At 44.4% G+C, this 24783-nt stretch overlaps 1 protein-coding gene across 1 annotated transcript in view; it reads left to right on the forward strand.

Annotated features, from left to right (window-relative positions):
* GLP2R (glucagon like peptide 2 receptor) overlaps nt 1-21140 on the forward strand; it is a 67922-nt gene extending 46782 nt beyond the window's left edge. Inside the window, exons 10-13 of the mRNA XM_008010348.3 lie at nt 802-890; nt 10046-10184; nt 17626-17667; nt 19016-21140. Coding sequence (XP_008008539.3) covers nt 802-890; nt 10046-10184; nt 17626-17667; nt 19016-19351 — 606 coding nt within the window. The 3' untranslated portion in view covers nt 19352-21140. The remainder of the gene's footprint in view (nt 1-801; nt 891-10045; nt 10185-17625; nt 17668-19015) is intronic.
* The last annotated feature ends 3643 nt before the right edge of the window (nt 21141-24783 follow it).

Here is a 24783-nt window from a genome sequence, read left to right on the forward strand (position 1 = left end):
TGAAACCCCATCTCTACTAAAAATACAAAAAAAAATTAGCCAGGCGCGGTGGCGGGCACCTGTAGTCCCAGCTACGCGGGAGGCTGAAGCAGGAGAATGGCGTGAACCCAGGAGGCAGAGCTTGCAGTGAGTGGAGATCACACCACTGTACTCCAGCCTAGGTGACAGAGCAAGACTCTGTCTCAAAAAAAAAAAAAAAAGGATTCCTGGACCATTCTTAGCCCAAAGCCAGGCATGGTGCTAAGTACTAAGTGATAAGTACTAAGTACTTAGTGCTAAGTACTCAATAAGTACTATGTGCTAGTTAATAATAATAACAGTAATAGTAATAATAATGTGAATGTTCACCTGCCTTTCTAGATGGCCTTAATGATGGTTAATAATAATAATATTAACAGTAATAGTAATAATAATAATGTGACCACCTGCCTTTCTAGATGGCCTTAGTGATGGCTGATAATAATAATAACAGTAATAGTAATAATAATAATGTGACTGTCCACCTGCCTTTCTAGATGGCCTTAATGATGGGCCTCCTTAAGGCAGAATAATAAACTAAATCACCTTCTAAAATTCCTTCCAGACTTTCAGTTCAGATGACCTTTGGGACTTTGGAGATTCCGATGGCCTTTGGGCCAGTGGACATCACAGCTAAGCATTTACTACCTGGCCAGCTAACTGCTAAATTGCCCCTGGTTTACATTGAACTGATGGAACTGATGGCCAAGCCCAGCCTGACCTTGAAGTTCACAGCTATGTGGAGTTCATCATTTACTTACCCAACTCTGCTTTTTTTTCCAGGTCAATTTCTTCATCTTCCTGAAAATTCTCAAGCTTCTCATTTCTAAGCTCAAAGCGAATCAAATGTGCTTCAGAGATTATAAATACAGGTGAGTGGCTTGAGGTTGGTCCCCAGCAGTCCAAGGTTATTGTAAGTCGTCTGGGTGTTCTGCCTAATGTCTTGGGAAGGACATTTATCTCCTAAGGCCAGGGTATCAGAAAGAGCAGTTCTGGAAAGATGCTATAGGATCAAGTGAGGCTTTTGTCAACGGTGAGGACCTTCTAAGATGATGAAGCGGATGGTGAGTAGTCAAAGGCATTCACATCCCCCAGCAGAAAACTGTTAAAACGCCCCTAAGAGGCCAGGAGTGATGTCTCAGACCTGTAATCCCAGGACTTTGGGAGGCTGCGGCAAGAGGATCGCTTGAGGCCATGAGTTCGAGAACAGCCTGGACAACATGTTGAAACCCCGTTTCTACCAAAAATACAATAGTTAGCCCGGCGTGGTGCATGCCTATAGTCTCAGGCTGAGGTGAGGGGATTGCTTGAGCCCAGAAGGTCGAGGCTGCAGTGAGCCATGATTGTGCCACTGCACTCCAACCTGGGTGACAGAGTGAGACCCTGTCTCAAAAAAAAAAAAAAAAAAAAAAAAGTTTCTAAGGATGGGTGGTTGTGAGTAAAGGACAGTCTTGTATGAAGAGAAGTTTGGCAGTTGCCTTCCTTGGGGAAGGATTTGGAGAGAAGAGATTATTTGGGTGTTTTTGAGAACCTTGAGAAAAGAGGCCACAAACTTTTAGGATCTAAGGAAAGACATCCTTCCACAGGCATTCTTTATTTGTGACTTGTCATCGCTGCACCTCACCTTCCTCTTGCTGAGATGACAGCAGTCCTCATTCCTAGTAAGTCAGATCATAGGTTTTTACTGGATCTGCATTGTTGTAAAAGCAAATGAATGAATGAATGCATGATAGATAGATAAAGCGTTTTCTCCCTCTTTCCTAGTTATTCTTTACTTTTTTTTTTTTTTAGACAGAGTCTTTCTCTTGTCACCCAGGCTGGAGTGCAGTGACGCAATCTCAGCTCGCTGCAACCTCCGCCTCCCGGGTTCAAGCCGTTCTCCTGTCTCAGTCTCCTGAGTAGCTGGGATTACAGGCACCTGCCACCATGTCCAGCTAATTTTTGTATTTTTAGTAGAGATGGGGTTTCACCATGTTGGCCAGGCTGACCTCGAACTCCTGACCTCGTGATCCACCAGCCTTGGGCTCCCAAAGTGTTGGGATTACAGGCGTAAGCCACCGCACCTGGCCTATTCTTTGCTTTCTATGTGGCATAGGCATTCAGCAGGGCTCTGGAACAGGAGTGTTTTAACCCACAGATTAGCTCTAAGAGTAGGAATTCCAGTCCACACAGGAGGCCAGAGGAGGTGAGCACGAGTGAAGATGGCCCTAGCCCTGATTCTCGCTCCTTTATAAGGCCTGACCCAGGTGCTAGGAAGGGAGTTTTTCCTTTTATCTGACAAATATTTAATAGATGCCTACAATGTGCCTGGTACTGTGCTTGGAATAAAAGGTAGACACGAGGCCGGGCATGGTGACTCACACCTGTAATCCCAGCACTTTGGGAGGCCAAGGCGGGCAGATCACCTGAGGTCAGGAGTTCGAGACTAGCCTGGCCAACGTGGCAAAACCCTGTCTCTACTAAAAATACAAAAAGTAGCTGGGTGTGGTGGTGTCCACCTGTAATCCCAGCTACTCAGGAGGCTGAGGCAGGAGAATCACTTGAATCCTGGAGGCGGAGGGTGCAGTGAGCTGAGATCGTGCCATTGTACTCTAACCTGGGTGGCGACAAGAGCAAAACTCTATCTCAAAATCAAACAAACAAACAAACGAAAATGGTGGACATGATGTAGACCCTGCATTTGAGGAGCATGCGTTCTACTTTGCTAAGGACTAGGATGTTGGCATGGAGCGGGAGGTGGAAGGGAGGGAGCTGGCCATGACCCTAGACTGGCCTACTGGCCTTAGGCAAGTGCCTTGGCCCCTTTGGCCTGCTTTCTGGTGTGTAAAAATGGGAGTATCACTGCGTACTCATCTCCTGCTGATTCTGAGGATTCAAGTAGGCTGTAAGATGTGGTTATGAATATGGGTGGCCACTCTACCCTCCCTCCAGGAGGTCTAGAAGGATAAACATACCCGGCTCAATAATGGGCAGACATACTATAGTTGCTAGTTGGAGCTTTGGTCCAAACATTTTGCAAGAAACCCATAGCCCTGGGGAACTGGCCTGGCCTGGGCTCCGGGGAGCCACGCTGTCTCTCTTGGCGCCTCCAGTCGAGGCTCCAAGTGGCCAAGCAGTCTCTTTGGACCCCTTCCCAAAGGCTTAGCTTCTCTCACCACTCTTTGAGGGTGGAGCTTCAAGGCCCGCTCTAGTGCTCCCTGCTGGGTGCACTCAGGGAGGAGAGTTCTCTCAATAAGCAGGTGCCAGGAAAACCAGGGTGCCCCAGAAACTGGGCAGAGGCTAGTGTTTCCATGAGACAGAAATGGTGCAGTTGACCCCCAGGGGACTCAGAACTGACACCCTGCTGCTTTGTGCCCCCAAAGCCTACCATGGGCCACTGGCACCCTCCCCCATGCCCAGGACCCACAGCAACCCCTACATAGTTTTTCGTCATAGCTGCTCATTAGCATCCCCGGAGAGTCGGCCAGAAGTGCAGCCTTGTGAGCCCTACCACTGGGTGTTCCGGCTCCGTAAGTGTGGGATAGAACCTCACAGAGCAGCCGTGTCCAACCCTTAGAATGCAAGGACTTTTTTACTTTTCTGTGGTGGCGGATATCACAAAAATTATGCATGGCTTTTGTTTGTTTGTTTGTTTTTGTTTGTTTGTTTTGTTTTGTTTTAGCTCATCAGCTATTGTTAGCGTTAGTTTATTTTACACGGGGCCCAGGACAACTCTTCTTCTTCCAACGTGGCCCAGGGAAGCCAAAAGGTTGGACGCCCCCGCTACAGAGTCTCCCAGGAGATTGTGATACACAGGCAGCGTGGAGGACTGCTGGGCCAGATGTTCTAGTGAAAGAACACATGGAATATTCTGGTTGGGCCATCACGGACGTTATGTAGCCTCAATGTTCTCTTTTCCAGGGTTCCCTCTAGAGTTATCCAAGGCAGTGGTTTTCAAACTTTTCTGATCATGCGTCTCTGTCAGTAAAGAAATTCTGAGCATGTCCCTCCTCGTGTATATGCGTGGTTGCCTGAGCTAATATGTGTATTATAAGATAGACCAAAAAATAGAAAATGTAAGAGGATAGATAAAAATTAATATATACACAACGCCTATTATCCTCTATTATAATATTTTCTTCCAATATCAAATAGATTGCCTGGCATAGCCCTGGAGGGTGTGTACCCACCAGGAGCCATTGGTCTGGGAAAGGGTAAATCAAGATACTGGGTAGACCCTCCTGGCTAAGCGATGATCCAGGGTGACTGCTTTGTGGGGAGAAAGAATAACCCAGCCTGACATATGCAGTCTGTCTGGAAATTCCTTTTTTTCCTCTCCCCTGCCCTTATTCAAAGAAAAAGCTCAAGAAGAACTTGGGGCTGGGTGCACTGGCTCATGCCTGTAATCCCAGCACTTTGGGAGCCTCAGGGGAAGGGATCGTGTGAGACCGGGAGTCTAGACTAGCCTGAGCCACAGAATGAGACCTTTTTTCTTTTTAATAATAATAATAAAGAAGAAGAACCTGGGTATATGTCTACCCAAAGTCCTCCCATGGTGAAGTGCCTCACTTTGGTGAGTTTGCCACCACCTGGATATGGTACAGGGAATCCATCTATATTCCTGAGTGGCTGAGACTTTGGGAGGCTGACTGACCCCAGCTGAGCTCCCAATGTATATAAACTAGAACATTGTTCATTTTTAATGTCGGTGGAAGGTGGGGGTAGAGCATTCCTTTCTTGCGCCCATGCGCCTCCCAAAATTTCCTAATTGCAACACCAGAAGATTCAGGAATCCAGAGAGTCACCGGAACGTTACTGGTACTCACGTCATCAAAGCAGAGTCTTGCTGTTGAAGGATCCTGAGGGTAGCCTGAAAATCACCACCTGCCCGCAGCGCCACCTACCTGTTGGGAAGGAGGCTCATTCCCCAGATCCAGTGTGCCCTCCACAGACTAAGGTGGGATAGGTACTGAGAACGTCCTCCTTCTGTGCTTTCCCTGCCATTTTCGTTGGCCACCTTTCTGTTTAGTTGTTCTTTGTGTAGAGTGCAATAGAGTTGATTAGCTAATACTTATTCATTAGCAAAAAGGCAGGGACCGGTCTCTCAGGACACACCTAAATTACCTTATTTAACTCCCCGGGCTGGCAAATCCTGCAGCAACTGTGAACTCACCTGCCCATTGTGCTCTTAGAAAGCAGTGCTAATTCTCTCATTTTCAAGTTCTGAGAGAGGGCTCTTCACTGTAACCCCAGCGGGGCATTGGCACCCCTCAGTTCCTCAGCTCACACCGCCCTCTTCCATGTCAGAAAGTCGTTCCTCTTCCTCATCCCCTTCCATGTCTGTTTTCCCTCAAAGACTTCTGGTGGAGTAAGGAGGGAGGGGGTTTTATCCAAACTCTTGTAGGTACAGGCTGCCTCCAACTCTTGAAGATTTTGAGAACTTTTAGAATGTAACCCTGATTTGGCCTCCCTCCAGGATTTTATTTTAGGAAAGTTTAAATTAAACACATTTAGACCCTGCCAAAGAGGCAAGTTGCTAGGAGCTGGAGAACCTTCTGTAGTCTTAGCCCTTGTCCCTGGGCTTCCACCATCAAGCAAAGGAAATAAAAAAAATGGTCCATCTGTCTGGCTTGGAGAAAGAGAACTGAGCCAAGTGTGAAGGAGGAACTCTGGGGCTGTAAACAGGGTAAGCAATGCCCTAGGAATGCGGACAGAGTTCAGCAGACCCTCAGCTCGGCTGGAGTTCTCTGTTCTTTGTGGTTCCCACAGAGGTGTGGTTCTCAGAGGCAGCTCTCTTCCCCTAAATAAAGGGCCTTAGCTCTCCATGGGATGCACCTGGGCAGAGCTCTTGATTCATTTATAAAGGAGAAGCATTTCTTTCTTTCTTTTCTTTTTTTTTTTTTTTGAGATGGAGTTTCACTCTTGTTGCCCATGCTGGAATGCAATGGCACGATCTTGGCTCAGTGCAACCTCCGTCTCCCAGGTTCAAGCAATCCTCCTGCCCCAGCCTCTGAAGTAGTTGGGATTACAGGCAAGAGCCACCATGCCCAGCTAATTTTGTATTTTTAGTAGAGACAGAGTTTCTCCATGGTGGTCAGGCTGGTCTCAAACTCCCGACCTCAGGTGATTCGCCTACCTCGGCCTCCCAAAGTGCTGGGATTATAGGTATGAGCCACTGCACCCGGCCCGACAAGCATTTCTTAACATGCTAAACCCCAGTTCTTTCTGAAAGGACTTTCTGATAGGCCATGTAGAAAGCAAAAGCTTTTCCTCAACCCTCTTAGGGTCCCTGGCTGGGTCTGAAAATTAGACAAAGACAAATTAACAGGAGAAAAACCATGCAAGTTTATTTCGTAAATTTTATATGACGTAGGAGACTTCATAAGGAAGGGAAGACCCAAAGAAACGGTCAAATGTGCGTATTTTTATGCTAGGTTTGATGCGAAGTGGACAGTCATGGCAGAGGTATGATTGAACAAAGGAGATCTAATGGTCATAAACTGGGGGAAATTTAACAAGCCCTGTTTGTAGAGATTCTTGTGTCATTGTGTCTTCAGAAATAAGGACATTCCTTTCCTCCACCTCTCACATGAGGGCCTTGTGATCCGCTTCAGGAGAAGGTCAGAAAATCCTTCCTAGGTTTCATGACCTGTTTCAGGGGAGAAGGGTGGGAGGTGACAGCGACTTCCTGCTCCTGCAGTTTTCTCAAATTCTTTCAGCTTAAAATGCTCAGTATGTCAAGGTGCCATATTTTGGAGTACCACGTTGTGAACCCCATCAGCAACCAAAGAATAAAAATGTTACAAATTCAAGTAAAGTTGATAAAAAAATATTGAAATTATAAGCAACTGAAGGTCAGGGATGGCTTCTTTAAAAATAATAATAACTAAAATGTATTGATCATTGATTGTGTGTCAGATACCATTTATTCTGAGGGTTTACCTTATGCTATTTATTTAATCCTTCTGACAGCCCTGTCAGGTACATGCTATTACTATTATAATCCTCCTTTTACAGATGAGGAAACTAACAGATAGAGAGGTTAAATAATTTGCCTACAGTCCTAGCACTAATAATTGGCAACACTGAGATTTGAACTCAGGCCCAGATACTCTTCCTGTACCCTGCCGCCTTTGACTACAACTCCTTCTTTCCCATCATATTCACTCATGTGCCATAAGCAGATGCTCAATAAATATTTGTTGGATAGTTAAATGATTGCAGTAAATGGGACCATTTAAATAAACAAATGGTTATGGATGAAAATGAGCACAAACACAGTCTGTAAGAGTAAACCACTATTGCTATTTATGGATTTTCTTCTGGACAGGGACACAAATAGTACTTTGTCTGAGGAGAAGTTAGAATAAGGTGAAGGGTAGACAATCCCTTCATGTCTCCATCCAGAAGGGAGAGTGACCCAAAACTTTATTAAAAAATTGTTATTCTTTACAGATCATTCCGTACTAAACGAAATGTGGGATCAGGGAACAGGAAAAGGACAGTAGTGGGAAATCCACATAAACTCCGAACTTTAGTTACTAGTAATGTACCGTGTTGGTTTCTTAGTTTTGACAAATGGGCACAGTTATGTAGTATGTTAACATTAGGGGAAACTGAGTGAAGAGACGTAGGAACTCTCTGTACTGCCTTTGCTAATTTTGTGTAAATCTACAATTATTCCAAAATTAAAAGTTTATTTTAAAAAACCATAACACTGCAACATGGCATCAGAATAAGCTGATGATAAGACACAGGTCTGCTTGTAGGCATATTAGTCTGTGTCGTGAAAACCCAGACCACCCAGAGCAAGGGTCACAAATTCAGACTCTTACAAGGGTCAAGCAAGTAACACAATTGAGTAGCACAAGCCGGGTGGGGGCTGGAGGCCACAGACTCCCTCTAAAGGCACAGCCATTGCCTGGCTGTAACCAACGATTGCCAAGCAAGAATTTGAGCCCAGTGTTGCCAGATCTCCTCATTTTTCAAAAGAAGCCAGAAACCTGGACACTTTTGCTAGAAATATTATTATTGAAAGATGACTCCAGTAACAAAAATTGCTCCGTGGCCTAAGCAAAAGTTGTCTGCAAGTCAGTTACCATCCGTGGTCACTACTTTGTAACCTCTGGGCCAGAGGGTTTTAAAAACACTCCTGGAAATACAAAACCCTTGAAATGTTGTCTCATGGGGACCCTATTAATGTTGCCTAGTGAAGTGAGTTCTGTAGGGGTGGGTGTTGGAGTGGGAGTCGATCTGAGCTCAGCTCAAGAGAACCACATAGCCAAGGCCCATGATTCTATCTGTCTGCTCATCAGCCTTTCCTGACAGTCAAGGCTCTGGTTCACATAGTCACATGGCCAGGGGGAATCCTTCCATCCTGGAGGCTCCTGCACCGCTTTAGATCCTTTGGTGGCACAAAGTTGAGGTTGTTTGTTTCATTGGTAACGTTGCATTTGAATGGCCCTTGCAGACATAGGATTCACAGTAAGCTCTTGCTCTTGGACGGAGTTCAACCTTCCTTAAGAAACTCCCCCTTGAACTGCTAATGCCACCCTGTTTTTCTACACCTTTAATTCCACGGGATCTGAGGGGAAGTTCCTCCTAGTCCAGCCCCTTTACAAGAAGTGACCTAAGCTTAAAAAAAAAAAAAAAAAAAAAAAAAATCATTACAATTACGCTCCTCTTTCCCAATGTGGATAAGACAGTAGCTTTGTTTGTACCCCGAATATGAGTCATCTCTGCTAATGTAGTTAGTTTTAAATTAAGAAGCAGCTCAACAGTAAAGAGCAGTTATTTCCAAACCTGTCTACTTCTCAAGATCCATGGGGGAGTTCCTTCAAAAGTCCAAATCCGGCCAGGTGCAGTGGTTTGCACCTGTAATCCCAACACTTCGGGAGACCGAGGCAGAAGTGGTATATCACTTGAGGCTAGGAGTTTGAGACCAGCCTGGGCAACAACGTATAAGACCCTATCTCAATAAAATAATAAAATAATTTTTATTTTATAAATATATTTTATATGTATTTATATATATATAAAAGTGCACAGTGGTGCACACCTATAGTCACAGCAACTCTGGAGTCTGAAACAGGAGAATTGCTTGAGTCCAGCAGTTCAAGGCTGCAGTGAGCTAGAATCGTGCTACTGTACTCCAGCGTGGGTGACATAGGGAGACCTTGTCTCTTAAAAAAAATTAACTTCCTAGGACCCAACCTCCAGAGGTGTGGATTCAGGGAGTTGACATGGAGGCCCAGGAAACAATATGTATATATTTTAAGAGCTCTGTAAGGAATTTTAATAGTTAGCCACGTTTGGGAACGACCAGTATGCAGCATTTGGGCCCCAGCTGTGCACTTTACACGTGGGTGGCACAAGGAATGTTTGTCTTTTTCGTGTAGACTATATACAACAGTGAACCTCCCCGCAGCACTTTTTATGAGGAGGATCAGTTTTTCATTTCCTGCAGCCCTCACTATCACCAGGGTTAAGGGGCAGCAGGAGGGCTGATAGCAAAGTCCAGAAAGGAGTCTGCAGGTCGGAACTGAAGGTCAGATGCCCCACATCCATCCTGAGGTTTACTGCTTAGTGTCTGTGTGACCCTGGGCAACTCATTTTCTCTCCCTTCTCATGGTAACACTGGAAATACCGATGTTGAAAGTCCTGAGTAAAGATAGATAGAGGAAACTGCTACCCAGGCGGTAGGAAACTTAACAAACCTGGTAGGGGTGGAGTGTCCCAAGGTGGTAGTCACTTGTATGGAAATCTGTCCATCAGGCAAAACATTAAGAGTTGCAAACATATGATAATATATCCGGGGGAATTCATTCAATTCATGTTTTCTGAGCATCGCCATGCATCAAGTGTAGGAACACAACAGTAAACAAGACCACAATGGCCCTGAAGCATTAAATGTTGTAGTCAAGGAGACCATCTGGGAAATAATGATCAATATGGTAAGAGCTGCAACAAAGGCATGACACAGAAGAGCAGGAAATGTTGCCTGTTCCCCATGTGGCCCTCATGACTGCTATTTGGTTGTCATTTACAGATTGGCAAAATCAACACTGGTCCTCATTCCTTTATTGGGCGTTCATGAGATCCTCTTCTCTTTCATCACTGATGATCAAGTCGAAGGATTTGCAAAACTTATACGACTTTTCATTCAGTTGACACTGAGCTCCTTTCACGTAAGTAGGAATCTGAACCAAGATGACTTGACTTTGGAGAAAACAAAATGCATGTGGCCCAAACAGGCTCAGAATTAAGGAACCCATGGATGAAAATAGAATTGTAGCGTCAGCAGCCTTTATCAGTAAGGGCCCTTGGCATTAGAAGGGCATGCAGATGGGGAGGTATTGCGTTGATCCTGCCAGCATGATTCAGTGACTAAGAAGGGGGAAATGGTCTCTTTCCTGGGTGGTAATAGTTGGTGTGACTCATGATCATATTAACTGTGAATGTCAATGTGAAGCCTTTTATTAAGTGCCTATTTTTACTGGGTTCTCTGCAGAGCATTGTGCAAAGTGAACATTGTCTGTGCTTCAGGTGATATGTACACAGAATGCAACACAAATTGGGTAGGGACTCATGAGTTCAGACCAGGAGGCTATTGAACCTTGACAGATGTGTGGGAGCTGAAATGAGGAACAAGAGGCCAACTGTGGTTGTTACCTGGAAATCTCTTGCTAGTCTATTGCTTAAATTATTATCTATTCCTTAGTGTCTTAAGATGGCAATCTTTTTAAAATTATTTTTCATGATTCTAGGAGTTAAGAATCTAGGCAGGACCCAGTAGGGGTGACTAACTTCTGCTTCTGTGATGCCTACTGGGGCTGGAACTACCAAGATATCTTCTTCACTCACATGACTGGTGCCTAAGTTGGGTGGCTCAAATAGCTGAGGCTAATTTTATTTGGGTCACATTTCTGAGGCCTCATTTCTCAGTGTCCATGACATTCCTTAGACATGCCATGTGTTTTCTACTTGTGGTCTCTCCACAGGATAGGGCAATTCAGGGCTCCCAAGAGTATAAAAGCAGAAGCTGCCAGACATTTTAAATGCCTATGCCTGGAACTGGCACAGTGATGCTTCTTCTGCATTCTGTCATTTAAGGCAAGTTACAGACCCAGCCTAGATTGAAGGGGGGGAGGGCCCTGCACAAAGGCATGAATGCTGGGAGACGTGGCTCATTAGTAAAGGCCACTAATGCCACAGATTATCGCTAACAGCACAGACACAGCCAGGGTCTTCATAGAGTAATAATTTGAAAATGAATCATCTTTAAATGTTGGTGTGGGGACAGGACTTCTGGGATGAAGGAGAGAGGCTCTAGCAAATCTTTTCCCCAAAAAGCAATGATAAAATTGGACAATTGTCAATAGCAACCATTTTGGGACCCTAGAAATTAACTAAAAAAAACAAAAAAGAAATGAGAAGGATTCATTCAAGAAAAATTACTGAAACTCAGTAGTAACAGTGGGAGTCTATGTTGTTTTTGTGTGGGACTGCTTTTGCTCTCTAATCCCTGCTCCATCAGTGAGGAAATTCTAGTAAAAACTAGCAGCTTCACTGAGGAGGGAGGCTGACTTGATTTGGATCAAAGAGCAGAAAAAGCTCTCATCCTTGGGCATTTCCAGATACAGTAGTCATCTTGGTAACAAAGGAACAGGGAAGGTCAGTGTTAAAGCCTGAAGTTATCATTCTCTCTGGGGTGAAAAAACATACTGATGGGCTAGCCAGAAATTTAACAGGAAGATTTGGGGAATGAGACAGCCACAGTGGGCCTTGACGAGCCCCCACATATTTCTCAGGTTGACTGGAAGGTTGTGTACATGCATAAGGTTGCATACACACTCAAGAAGGACCAGAAAGGACATTCACACACTTCTGGCTGAAGATGAGTTTCTGCACACATATAGAGGAAACATGAGGGGGTCTGGTGGAAAGTAAAAGCCAGGGGAGACTTTAAACTGAACTTTGAACGTGTTCTCCAAGTGACACATGGATCCATTGGCAAAGGGTATGGAAGCCTTATGGGCTTGAGGTGTTTGCAAACAACTTCTGATCAATCATTGGCTGATTATTAAGCTATTGTAAACAGCATCAGAAGACCAGACTTAAAAATAAATACCAAAAATTTTTAAATGAGCATAGACATCACTGGCTATATACCACAGAAGAGACAGATTCCACAGAACTAGTAGTCCAGACAATTTTCGAAACAAATAACCACCACCACTCCAGGGATGGGGACTGGGGAATCAGAATCCTGAGTTATTATAATATGTTATCTAAAACTTCCAGTTTTGTGCAAAAACATATGAGATCTGCAAAGAAACAGAAAAGTGTGATCCATACTCAGGACAAAAAAAAAAGAAGCAGTCATTAGACACTTTCTGGGTGGAGTGGGGGATGTCCAGATGTTGAACTTATCAGACAAAGACTTCAAAGAAGCTATTATAAACATGTTCAAATAATTAAATAAAAAGTTGTTGAAATAATTAAAGGAATTCAATTATCTCAATTCAATAGAGAACAATTATAAAATAAGAACCAAATGGAAATTCTGAAGTTGAAAACTACAATAACTGATATGAAAATTTTACTAGGAAAGCTTAGATTTAAGATTGCAGCATAAATAACCCATGAACTTGAAGATAGGTCAATTAGGTTATCCAGTCTGTGGAACAGAAAGAAAAAAAAATGAAGAAAACTAATAGAGCTTCAGAGATCTATGGAATGCCATCAAGCATACCGACATACACATATGAGAGTCCCAGAAGGAGAGTAAAGATAGAAATGGTAGAATAAATATTTGGATAAATAATGATTGAAAACTTCCCAAATTTGAAGAAAAATGTTAATCTACACATCCAGGAAGCTCGATGGACTCCAAAAAGCATAAAACAAAGAGATTCATGCCGAGAAACATTACAAACTGCTGAAAGCCAAAAATAAAGAGAAAATATTGAAAGCAACAAGAGAAAAATGATTCATTACATATAGGGACCAATGATGCAATTAACAGCTGACTACTCTTCAGAACAATGGAGGCCAGGAGCCAGTGGTATAAAATATTCAGAATGCTGAAAGAAAAAATTTGTCAATCAAGAATTCTAAATCCAGCAAAAGTATGTTTCAAGATAAAGGTGAAAATGAGAACACTTGGACACAGGAAGGGGAACATCACACACGGGGGCCTGTTGTGGGGTGGAGGGGAGCAGGGAGGGATAGTATTAGGAGATATACCTAATGTAAATGACGAGTTGATGGGTGCAGCACACCAACATGGCACATGTATACATATGTAACAAACCTGCATGTTGTGAACATGTACCCTAGAACTTAAAGTATAATAAAAAAAATTTTTTTAGGACATTATCATAAAAACAAAGACTGAGAGAAATCATTATTGGCAAACACCTTTTCAAGAAATATCAAAGGAAGTACTTCATGCTAGCAGAGAATGACAACAGACAGCAACTCAAATCCACATGAAGAAATAAAAAACAGTGAAAAAGGTAGATACATAGGTAAATCTGAAAGGCTATATGTAAATTTTTTTCTCATAATTGATTTTGAAAATACAAGATTGTATAAAATGATAACTATAAGTTGCATTATTGGGTTTATAACATACAAAGATCTAATATATATGACAAGAATATCACGAGAGAAGAATGAGTAAATGGAGATATATAGGAGAACATTTCTATATTGTACCAGGATTAGGTTAGTGTTAATATGAAATAGATTGTGTTAAGATGCATGTTGTAATCCCTGGAATAAACACTAAGAAAATAACCTTAAAATGTATTTAAAATACTAGCAAAGGAATTAAAATGGTACACTGGAAAGTATCTATTTAACATGAAACACTTTTAGCCTCATGGGATTCGCATAATATCCCTATGAAGGATAAATTACTCTACCTATTTTAAAGATGAAAGAACTGAGGCTCAGGGGACTTTCACATGCTGACATGTATCAGACATGAGGTTTTTATTCAGAGGTTAAGTCCCTGACTGTAACCACTCTCCATAGTGCCTCTCAGGGACCTTGTGAAGATTAGAACCAGGAGACACCGAGTTCCCTATACCAGTCTTAAAGGTCAAGTGCTGTGTGATATATTGGAGCAATATACCAGACAGGGTGAAGCGCTGAGATTTTGTACGCAGAGCAGAGAAAACGTGTCCACCCACCACATGCTCACCAAAGGCCAAGGAGCCAGAGTCTGAAGTGTGGTATGAGCAGTCGGACAATACGTTTTCCCCTCCTGTTGCAGTTGAATTCTTTGTGGCTTTGAATCGAGACAGAGGATCCATAAGCAATTTTTTTTTTCCGTTATGAAAACATGTTTAATTTATTTCAGTGTTTTGGGGAATTTCAAAAGATAAGGTTTAGTAATTTGGGGTTTTTGTGTTCCTTGGCCATAATCTTCTTTAAAAGGTAATCCTAAATTAGAGGAAAAAATAAAAAACAAACTCTGCAGCTGTTATGTCATAATATTTGGTGGACTTTTTTCTCCTGAGGGTACGGTCGGGCAATGTGAGCCCATGATCACCTGATCTCACTCACCCAAGGCCAGGTAAAGACCAGTTATTTTTGTGGAGCTATGTGAGGCAGATTTCTGAGAAAGAATCTGAGCCTATCAGACTCTTCTGCCTTGGGAGGATGTGTTGGTCATCTGATTCTGTGTAATAAACCACACCAAAACTTTATGGCTTAAAACAGTAACCGTTATTATTATCATCATTTTGAGATGGAGTTTTGCTCTTGTTGCCCAGGCTGGAGTGCAGTGGTGCAATCTTGGCTCACCCCAACCTCCACCTCCTGGGTTCAAGCCATTCTCCTGCCTCAGCCTCCCGAGTAGTTGGGATTACAGGCATGAGCCACCAGGGCCAGCTAATTTTTTTTTTTTTTTTTTTTTTTGTATTTTTAGTAGAGATGGAGTTTCTCCATGTTGGTCAGGCTGGTCTCGAATTCCCAACCTTAGGTGATCCACCCACCTCAGCTTCCCAAAGTGCTGGGATTACAGGCATGAGCCACCACACCTGACCCCATTTTAATATTTTTAATGATTCAGTAGACTCGGCTGCTTGGGCTCAGGGTAGATAGTTCTTTTGATACATGTAATTTTTGTCTGGGGCTGCAAATGTCTGAAGGCCCAATTGGGGTGGCACATCCAAGATGGTTCATTCACATAACTAGACATTGATGCTAGCTGTTGAACAGGACCTCAGCTAAGACTGTATAGCTCAGGGGGCCTCAGTTCTCCTCAATGTGGCGTCTCCATGTATCCTGGATATTTCATAGCATGGCGGCTGAACTCTTAGGGCATCCTAAGAGCAAACGTTCTAGGATGGAGGAAGGAGAAACCTCCAGCCCTCTTAAGACATAGGCATAGAAGTCCCAGAATGTCACTTTTACGACATTGTATCAGTAAAAGGAGTCACAAAGTCATCCCAGATTCAAGGGGAGAGAAAACTACGTCCACTTTTTGATGTGAAGAGCAGCCTGAGCCCACAGAAAGAAGAGGAACCACTGGGGCCATCTCTGGAGACTAGCTACCAGCATGGAAGATTTGTTCCTGAAGCCAGCTAGCGATCTGCTCATCACCCTGCACTGCTGAGGAACGTGAGGAATCAAAGTGACTCTGCAGGGTGTTTTGTACCAGGACTGAGCCAGAAAACACACTTCAGAGGACTTGTGTGTGGGCAGAGACCTCCCACCTTCTGAATACTCCTGCCGTGTTTCCCTGCATCCCACCAGGCAGAGGCAAGAGCACGGGTGAGCAGATGTTGGGAGAGCTCCATTTGGTGGATCATTTTAGAGACTCCACCATGGAAATTGGCAAGAACAGGCATCAGCCCTAACAGCTTCCTTTTCTTACTGCTGTGGAGGGTCCTTTACTCTTCCAAGAGCCTACTGCTTAGAGAGTTCCACCAGCCTCCTGCAATCAGTAGAGCTTTGGAGAGACTGCCAAACAGCGGTGACATATGAAGCGAGAGCCATGTGTTCTGTGGAACCCACTCCCTTCACACTTGCTTAATCCAGAATGAGAACCAAACCCTAGGATGTTCCTAAAACTGTGAAGCAAGCACCCGAGGAAGTGAAAAGACACATTTGCCATGTGGAATCCTATTTTAGCCAACTTGTTTGTGAGAATCCTGGCACCCTGAAAGCCAGATCCTCTGATATCGTGTGCCTGGAGGCAACTATTACCTGTCCCGCCAACCACAGAGGGCAGCTGTGAACCTCTGACCAGATTGCATGTGTGAAAATGGTTGACTGGTAACACTATGCCCCTGCTATGGAAGCTATCGCCATGGAATATCTAGGTGCGTAAGAGAAGGGAAATTCCACATTCGTGGCCAGAATCCAAGCATTTGGTTGATGTCGTGATTGTCAATGTGGAGATCCTGGTCTGGCTCCAGAAGGGACATGCTGAACAAGGCTTACATAAGGAAGAGCAGAAAAGCCTTCCCCAGTGCCACATTTCATTATCATCAAGAGATAGAAGAGGAGTCAGCCTGCCATTGGGACCTTCACCCTGTAGTTGGAAATGCATCCTTTCCTTGTGAGTTCTGACATTTTGTAAGAGTCTTTCTATAAACATGCAAGTACTTGGGCCAGGTGCACACATCCAGCTCCAATATATCAGACACACTGCCTAAATGCCACAGACCCTCACATCAGTTAGGGACAGCCAGGATTTATAGGTAATCACAGTGACTGTCTGACAAATCAGGATATGTAGGAGCCTGAGAAAGACAATGGAAACAAGCATTAACTGGAGCACCTTTGATTCCAGCCCATCTGGGCTGAGTATTGTGGCGATGATCATCCTGGAACGTGGGAACCACATGACTGACAACCCTGCCAGAAGCTCAGAGAGTAGGGAGGGTCAGGGACTGAAAGGAAAGAATGCAAGTCAGGCAAAAAAAAAAAAAGGGCCAGGTGCAGTGGCTCATGACTATAATCCCCGCACTTTGGGAGGCCAAAGCAGGTGGGTCACCTGAGGTCAGGAGTTCAAGGCCAGCCTGCCCAATATGGCGAAACCCTGTCTCTACTAAAAATACAAAAAATTAGTCGGGCGTGGTGGTGTGCGCCTGTAATCCCAGCTACTTGGGAGGCTGAGGCAGGAAAATTGCTTGAACTCGGGAGGTGGAGGTTGCAGTGAGCCGAGATCATGCCTGTGTACTCCAACCTAGTGACAAGGGTGAAACTCCATCACAAACAAACAAACATTAACCAGTGCCCACTATGAGCAAGTAGGGGGGCAACAGTGACCTTGCCCAATATTTGTATAATTGAATGAATGACACAAGGTCTTGGGGGTTTAATCATCATTGATCCATGTGCACCTGTGAACACCTAAGCAAAACACCTAGGGTGATATGTGGGTGCAGCAGGGGTGGGGATGGCGCTGAATGTCAAAGTAAGAGCAGTTGCCATGGAAATCCAAGTTAACATAACCAGTATGACTAATTCTAGTTATTGCAAGCAATGCAGTTGCACGCCTTTTCTGGGGACTCCTACGACCTGTGCAGGGCTTTGGATGTTGCCAGTAACTCTCAGACACATCTCCGGAGTCAGATTTTATGCCGTGTCCTCCTTTCGTTTCAGGGGTTCCTGGTGGCCTTGCAGTATGGTTTTGCCAGTGGAGAGGTATGATTTCCATGTTGCCATCCTGGTTGCATGTGAGGCTGGGGCTGCAATCCTGCCACCTGTGGAGGTTCCTGTGGATGTGATGGTGCTCTGGGGGAACGTGCAGTGACCAGCTTGTGTGGGGACAAATTTGTATTGTGAGCTTCCAGTAGAGAGAGCAGGGGGCAGCTTAGACAAATGGAAAAAAAGGTGTCGGATGGGTATAGAGTTCAGACCCCAGCACTGGCCCTGCTGAGATGCAAGGAATATTCAAGTGTGACAGAGGAAACAAGGTTGAACCTTGGAGTCCAAAAATCTGGATTCACGCCGTGGTTTACCCTTAGGAGCTCTGTGAATTAGATGGGTTGCTGCACTTCGTTTAGCCTCACTTTCCTGATTAGTAACATGGAAGTAACAATCATCCCTGCTTTGTAGTCTTGTCCTGGGTATGCTGAGCACAGAGTAAATGCTCAACACCTAGGAACTATGATTACATTTTTAAAAAAAATTTTTTTTTTTTTTGAGACAGAGTCTCGCTCTGTTGCCCAGGCTGGAATGTAGTGGCATGATACCTGCTCACTGCAACCTCTGCCTCCCAGATTCTAGCAATTCTCATGCCTCAGCCTCCTGAGTAGCTGGGATTACAGGTACCCACCACCATGCTCAGCTAACTTTTATATTTTTAGTAGAGATGGGGTTTCGCCATGTTGGGCAGGCTGGTCTCGAACTCCTGACCTCAAGTAATCCACTCACTTCAGCCTTCCACAGTGCTGGGATGACAGGCGTGAGCCATGGAGCCTGGCCTGTTATTACTTTTAGTTATTCATATTATTGCATAGCCCAACCAGCTCTCTGCTTCCCTGGGAAAAGGTTTGATAGTGGGAGGGGCAGAGGCTAGAACAGGTGTTTTCTCCTGTCTTTAGGAGTTGGTAGAGTTTCCAGTCCCCTTTCAACCTCCTCTTGCCCTACTACAAGTATAAATATTTATTTCTATCTCCTCCTACTAGAATGTAAGCTTCTTGACAGCAAAACCATCTTCTGTGTTGCTCACTGCTGCTGCTTCTGTATCTTCACACAGGGGGCTCCTTACCCATCAAGCAGGTTTCAGCTCACATGCCACCCTGGCAGAATCCTTTCCTGAACACCATATCTTAAGTTTTTGTTTCTTTACCACATTGTCCTGCTTAATACTCTCTCAGTGTCATTACCACCTGATATATTTATGTATCTTTGTTTCTCCTTCTCTCCCCCAGTTACAAGGTAAATTTCCCAAGGGTGGTACAGAGTAGCTACTCAATTAATATTTGCTAAATGGACACATGGCTAAATGACTCTAAGACGGTAACCTCTGCCTTGTCTCACCCGGCAGGTGAAGGCTGAGCTGCGGAAATACTGGGTCCGCTTCCTGCTAGCCCGCCACGCAGGCTGCAGAGCCTGTGTCCTGGGGAAGAACTTCCGGTTCCTGGGAAAATGTCCCAAGAAGCTCTCGGAAGGAGATGGCGCTGAGAAGCTTCGGACACTGCAGCCCTCGCTTAACAGTGGGCGGTTCCTACACCTAGCCATGCGAGGTCTGGGGGAGCTGGGCGCCCGGCCCCAACAGGACCATGCACGCTGGCCCCGGGGCAGCAGCCTGTCTGAGTGTAGCGAGGGGGATGTCACCATGGCCAACACCATGGAGGAGATTCTGGAAGAGAGTGAGATCTAGGGTGGAGTTCCACCACGCTGGCTCTGCTCCCAGGGACTCTTGAGAGGGCCTAAGAAGAGGAAGCAAAACGGACACACGTTGCTGGGCACGGACTCATTCTCGTTCCATTCGCCATGCCACTTTGATGTGAAGGCTATCACAAGGTTCTTCAAGCTCTGTATGAAAGAGGCTGTGTGTCATGCTCACAGCCTCTGCCAGCTCAATAACCCCCACGAGGGTGTTCCAGAATGCCCACCAGACCCTAGAACCAGGCTCTAAATTCAAGCAAATGAAGCGCCACCATGAAGAGAGGTCTCCTGTTACATAGAAGCCAGCCAGTATCTCTTCCTTTACCCCTCAGGGTGCATGCTTTCCATCTGAGGTTGGGTTTAGGGTGCATGAGAACCTTCCTAGGAAGCTTTTAAAATGCAGAATCCTAGACTTGTGGCTAAGATTCTAAGACAGTGAGTCTGGGACAATGGCCAGGAATTGGAGCTGTTGAATAAGCATCCCAAGTAATTGTGCTGCAAGCCCACCCTTGGCGAACACTGGATAGGGTGGGAGGAAGCTAGAAGCACCCCCATGTGGCCATGGCAGGATGCTGCAAGAGACGTTCTGCTCTCCCAGCTCAGCTGGGGTGTGCCTGCCCTCCCTGGACAGTGTGTAACCCCATGTCACCCGCCGGAGTGCCGCTCCTCTCTGCTCTTCCTCTCCTATTGAGTTTTGCCTCTCTCTTGCCTGGGGACCCTCTGAATGTCGTCTTTGGTCCATTCCTCTCCTTTCTGGCTCTATCTACCTTTCTGAGGTTGGCATCTACTAGCCTGATTTACACTACCATCCTCCTGGGGCAAGAAATGCCCCCACCAGTTTTGGTTTGCCATTGATGCATTGATGGTCACACCTGTTGTCCAAGGAGGTTGACCTATAACTCTCCATGGCCAGAGTCCCTGCTGATCAGAATTCTGTTTGCCCAGTGGGAATAAATGCTGAAAGCCGGAGGGCCCAGGTAAAGCAACAGGACTCTGGCTGGATCTGGACATGCCCAGGGCAGCACTGAGAGATCTAGGACTTCACATCCACCAGCCTGTGGGACCTTTCCTGCCTACTGTGACCCATGGAGGCTGAGGAGGGCCCAGGCAGTTGCGGTCAGGCTCAGTGACTGAAAGTATAAGGCAAGAGGCTGTAGGAAGATCAAGGAAGGGACATCCTTTGGAAACAGTGTGTTAAAGCACAGGAGTGTTGCTTTCATGGTATGTAAAATGCATGTGTACGTGGGCGGGGTATGTTGCTATGGGACTAAATACCACCTTATCTTTGGGGGAGTCAGTATGATACTCCTCAAGCAGGGCTGCCATATTTAGCAAACAAAAACATGATACTCAATTAAACTTGAATTTCAGACAAATCATCTTCTTGTATAAGTATATCCCATGGGCATTTTTTTTAAAAATTTTTTATTATTATACTTTAAGTTCTAGGGTACATGTGCATAACGTGCAGGTTTGTTATATATGTATACTTGTGCCATGTTGGTGTGCTGCACCCATCAACTTGTCAGCACCCATCAACTCGTCATTTACATCAGGTATAACTCCCAATGCAAACCCTCCCCCTCCCCATGATAGGCCCCAGTGTATGATGTTCCCCTTCCCGAGTCCAAGTGATCTCATTGTTCAGTTCCCACCTATGAGTGAGAACATGCGGTGTTTGGTTTTCTGTTCTTGTGATAGTTTTCTGAGAATGATGGTTTCCAGCTGCATCCATGTCCCTACAAAGGACACAAACTCATCCTTTTTTATGGCTGCATAGTATTCCATGGTGTATATGTGCCATATTTTCTTAATCCAGTCTGTCACTGATGGACATTTGGGTTGATTCCAAGTCTTTGCTATTGTGAATAGTGCCACAATAAACATACGTGTGCATGTGTCTTTATAGCAGCATGATTTATAATCCTTTGGGTATATACCCAGTAATGGGATGGCTGGGTCATATGGTACTTCTAGTTCTAGATCCTTGAGGAATTGCCATACTGTTTTCCATAATGGTTGAACTAGTTTACAATCCCACCAACAGTGTAAAAGTGTTCCTATTTCTCCACATCCTCTCCAGCACCTGTTGTTTCCTGCCTTTTTAATGATTGCCATTCTAACTGGTGTGAGATGGTATTGATTTGCATTTCTCTGATGGCCAGTGATGATGAGCATTTTTTCATGTGTCTGTTGGCTGTATGAATGTCTTCTTTTGAGAACTGTCTGTTCATATCCTTTGCCCACTTTTTGATGGGGTTGTTTTTTTTCTTGTAAATTTGTTTGAGTTCTTTGTAGGTTCTGGATATTAGCCCTTTGTCAGATGAGTAGATTGCAAAAATTTTCTCCCATTCTGTAGGTTGCCTGTTCACTCTGATGGTAGTTTCTTTTGCTGTGCAGAAGCTCTTTAGTTTAATTAGATCCCATTTGTCAATTTTGGCTTTTGTTGCTGTTGCTTTTGGTGTTTTAGACATGAAGTCCTTGCCCATGCCTATGTCCTGAATGGTATTACCTAGGTTTTCTTCTACGGTTTTATGGTATTAGGTCTAACATTTAAGTCTCTAATCCATCTTGAATTAATTTTCGTATAAGGAGTAAGGAAAGGATCCAGTTTCAGCTTTCTACTTATGGCTAGCCAATTTTCCCAGCACCATTTATTAAATAGGGAATCCTTTCCCCATTTCTTGTTTTTCTGAGGTTTGTCAAAGATCAGATGGTTGTAGATGTGTGATATTATTTCTGAGGACTCTGTTCTGTTCCATTGGTCTATATCTCTGTTTTGGTTACTGTAGCCTTGTAGTATAGTTTGAAGTCAGGTAGCGTGATGCCTCCAGCTTTGTTCTTTTGACTTAGGATGGTCTTGGCAATGCAGGCTCTTTTTTGGTTTCATATGAACCATACGAACTTTAAAGCAGTTTTTTCCAATTCTGTGAAGAAACTCATTGGTAGCTTGATGGGGATGGCATTGAATCTATAAATTACCTTGGGCAGTATGGCCATTTTCACGATATTGATTCTTCCTATCCATGAGCATGGTATGTTCTTCCGTTTGTTTGTGTCCTCTTTTATTTCACTGAGCAGTGGTTTATAGTTCTCCTTGAAGAGGTCCTTTACATCCCTTGTAAGTTGGATTCCTAGGTATTTCGTTCTCTTTGAAGCAATAGTGAATGGAAGTTCATTCCTGATTTGGCTCTCTGTTTTTCTGTTACTGGTGTATAAGAATGCTTGTGATTTTTGCACATTAATTTTGTATCCTGAGACTTTGCTGAAGTTTCTTATCAGCTTAAGGAGATTTTGGGCTGAGACAATGGGGTTTTCTAAATATACAATCATGTCATCTGCAAACAGGGACAATTTGACTTCTTCTTTTCTTAACTGAATACCCTATGGGCATATTTTATCTGAGATTGGAATTTAATCATGTGTCTTGTCTTTCACTGGCAACTCTGTTTTCAAGGATACTTTGCCACAGGGCTGGGACTAGGGTGAAATAATCAAGGCACTCATCTCTACAAAACTCAAAGTAAATGATAAAAATAAATCATATTTTAATGCAATATTCTAAAAAAAATTTAACAAACTACAACCCATGAGCCATTTATAGAAATGAAATTTGATTGGAACCAGGGGCAGGATAAGGGTGAGGCAAGAGAGGCCCAGCTCCTGCAAGTGCAGGCTCTGGACCTAACTTTTAAATGTCTATCAGGGCCGGTTTTGTTTTGTTTTGTTTTGTTTTGTTTTTTTGGAGATGGAGTCTCGCTCTGTCGCCCAGGCTGGAGTGCAGTGGCACAATCTCAACTCACTGCCAGCTCCACCTCCCGGGTTCACACCATTCTCCTTCCTCAGCCTCCTGAGTAGCTGGGACTACAGGCTCCCGCCACCACGCCTGGCTAATTTTTTGTATTTTTAGTAGACATAGGGTTTCACCGTGTTAGCCAGGATGGTCTCGATCTCCTGACCTCGTGATCTGCCTGCCTCGGCCTCCCAAAGTGCTGGGATTACAGGTGTGAGCCACCACACCCAGCCTAATGTGAATTTTTATTTTTAAACAATTGCATTAAAATATTATTTATATTGACTATGGGGACTTTTGGAACCCCCTTAAATTTTGCACTTGAAGTGGGAGCCCCACTTGTGTCACTCATAGTCCAGCCCCAATTTAAGATGGGGATGGAGGCAAAGGCATCAGGCAAGTAATGAAGCAAAGGTTTATTTTTTGGTGTCCAGATTATCCATAGCTCATTCATGAAAATCAACGTCTATTTGTCTCCTGTCTGCAAATGTCCCTGCCTCGGCTCATCAGCCAATTAGCTCCTAGAAAGCTGGGGTCATCTCGTATTCCCAGCAAGTACCCAGCACAGTGCCGGTTCAGAGCAGGTGCTCCACACACATTCCTGGAATGAGACGGCACAGAAATGGCTCTGGGGAGCCTCAGATGCTGCTGGGAGTAAGTGATCCAGGACCTTACCACTAAGAAGAGAAACTTTTTCTCAAAGCATTTATAAATGCTCCCTCCACCCTTCACTCTACAAATGGGGTGATCAACACGTAACTGCTTGCTCTTGTTCTGCTAATGATTAAAACAAGTTTATTTAATTTGATTTGCATTTTGTTGATTCTTTTACATTTGTTTCTCACTGGAGCTGACGATCTCTCCCATCTGTGAAGAATGTGATGCACTATTCCTGGCCAGAAGTGAGGAGAAGGGCTGTGGTGTTTAGCCGGGGACCTGAGTGCTCCAATATCTTAGATTTGGTCTTAGGGACCACCAGAAGAGTGGACAGAGGCGCCGGGACCAGAGGTCAGACTGGAAGGAGAGTGTCTCTCCTTTTATAGACTACTCCCTTGGTCACTCAGCGTGCGTGCTGCTTTGAAGACCTAGTCTAGTGGTTCTCAATCCTGGCATTACAATTCCTTGGGAGGCTTTTTATTTATTTTTATTTATATTTATTTATTTATTTGAGACCGAGTCTCACTCTGTTTCCGACGCTGGAGTGCAGTGGCGTGATCTCCGCTCACTGCAACCCCTGCCTCCTGGGTTCAAGCAATTCTCATGCCTCAGCCTCCAGAGTAGCTGGGACTACAAGCATGAGCCACCATGACTGGCTAATTTTTTTTTTATTTTATTTTTAGTAGAGACGGGGTTTCACCATGTTGGCCAGGTTGGTCTTGAACTCCTGACCTCAGGTGATCACCTGCCTCAGCCTCCCAAAGTGCTGGGATTACAAGCGTAAGCCACCGCGCCCGGCCCCCTGGGAAGCTTTTTAAAAAGGTCAATGACAGGGTCTGACTCCAGAGATTCTGATTGAAATGGTCTCAATGGGCCTGGGCATTGGGATTTTTATAAATTCCTGAGTAGTCTTTTTAAAATTGTGGCAAAATACATGTAACATGAAATTAACCATTGTAGCCATTTTTTTTTTT

The sequence above is a fragment of the Chlorocebus sabaeus genome, chromosome 16 (genome assembly GCF_047675955.1).
Source record: "Chlorocebus sabaeus isolate Y175 chromosome 16, mChlSab1.0.hap1, whole genome shotgun sequence".
In the NCBI taxonomy this organism is placed as follows: Eukaryota; Metazoa; Chordata; class Mammalia; order Primates; family Cercopithecidae; genus Chlorocebus; species Chlorocebus sabaeus.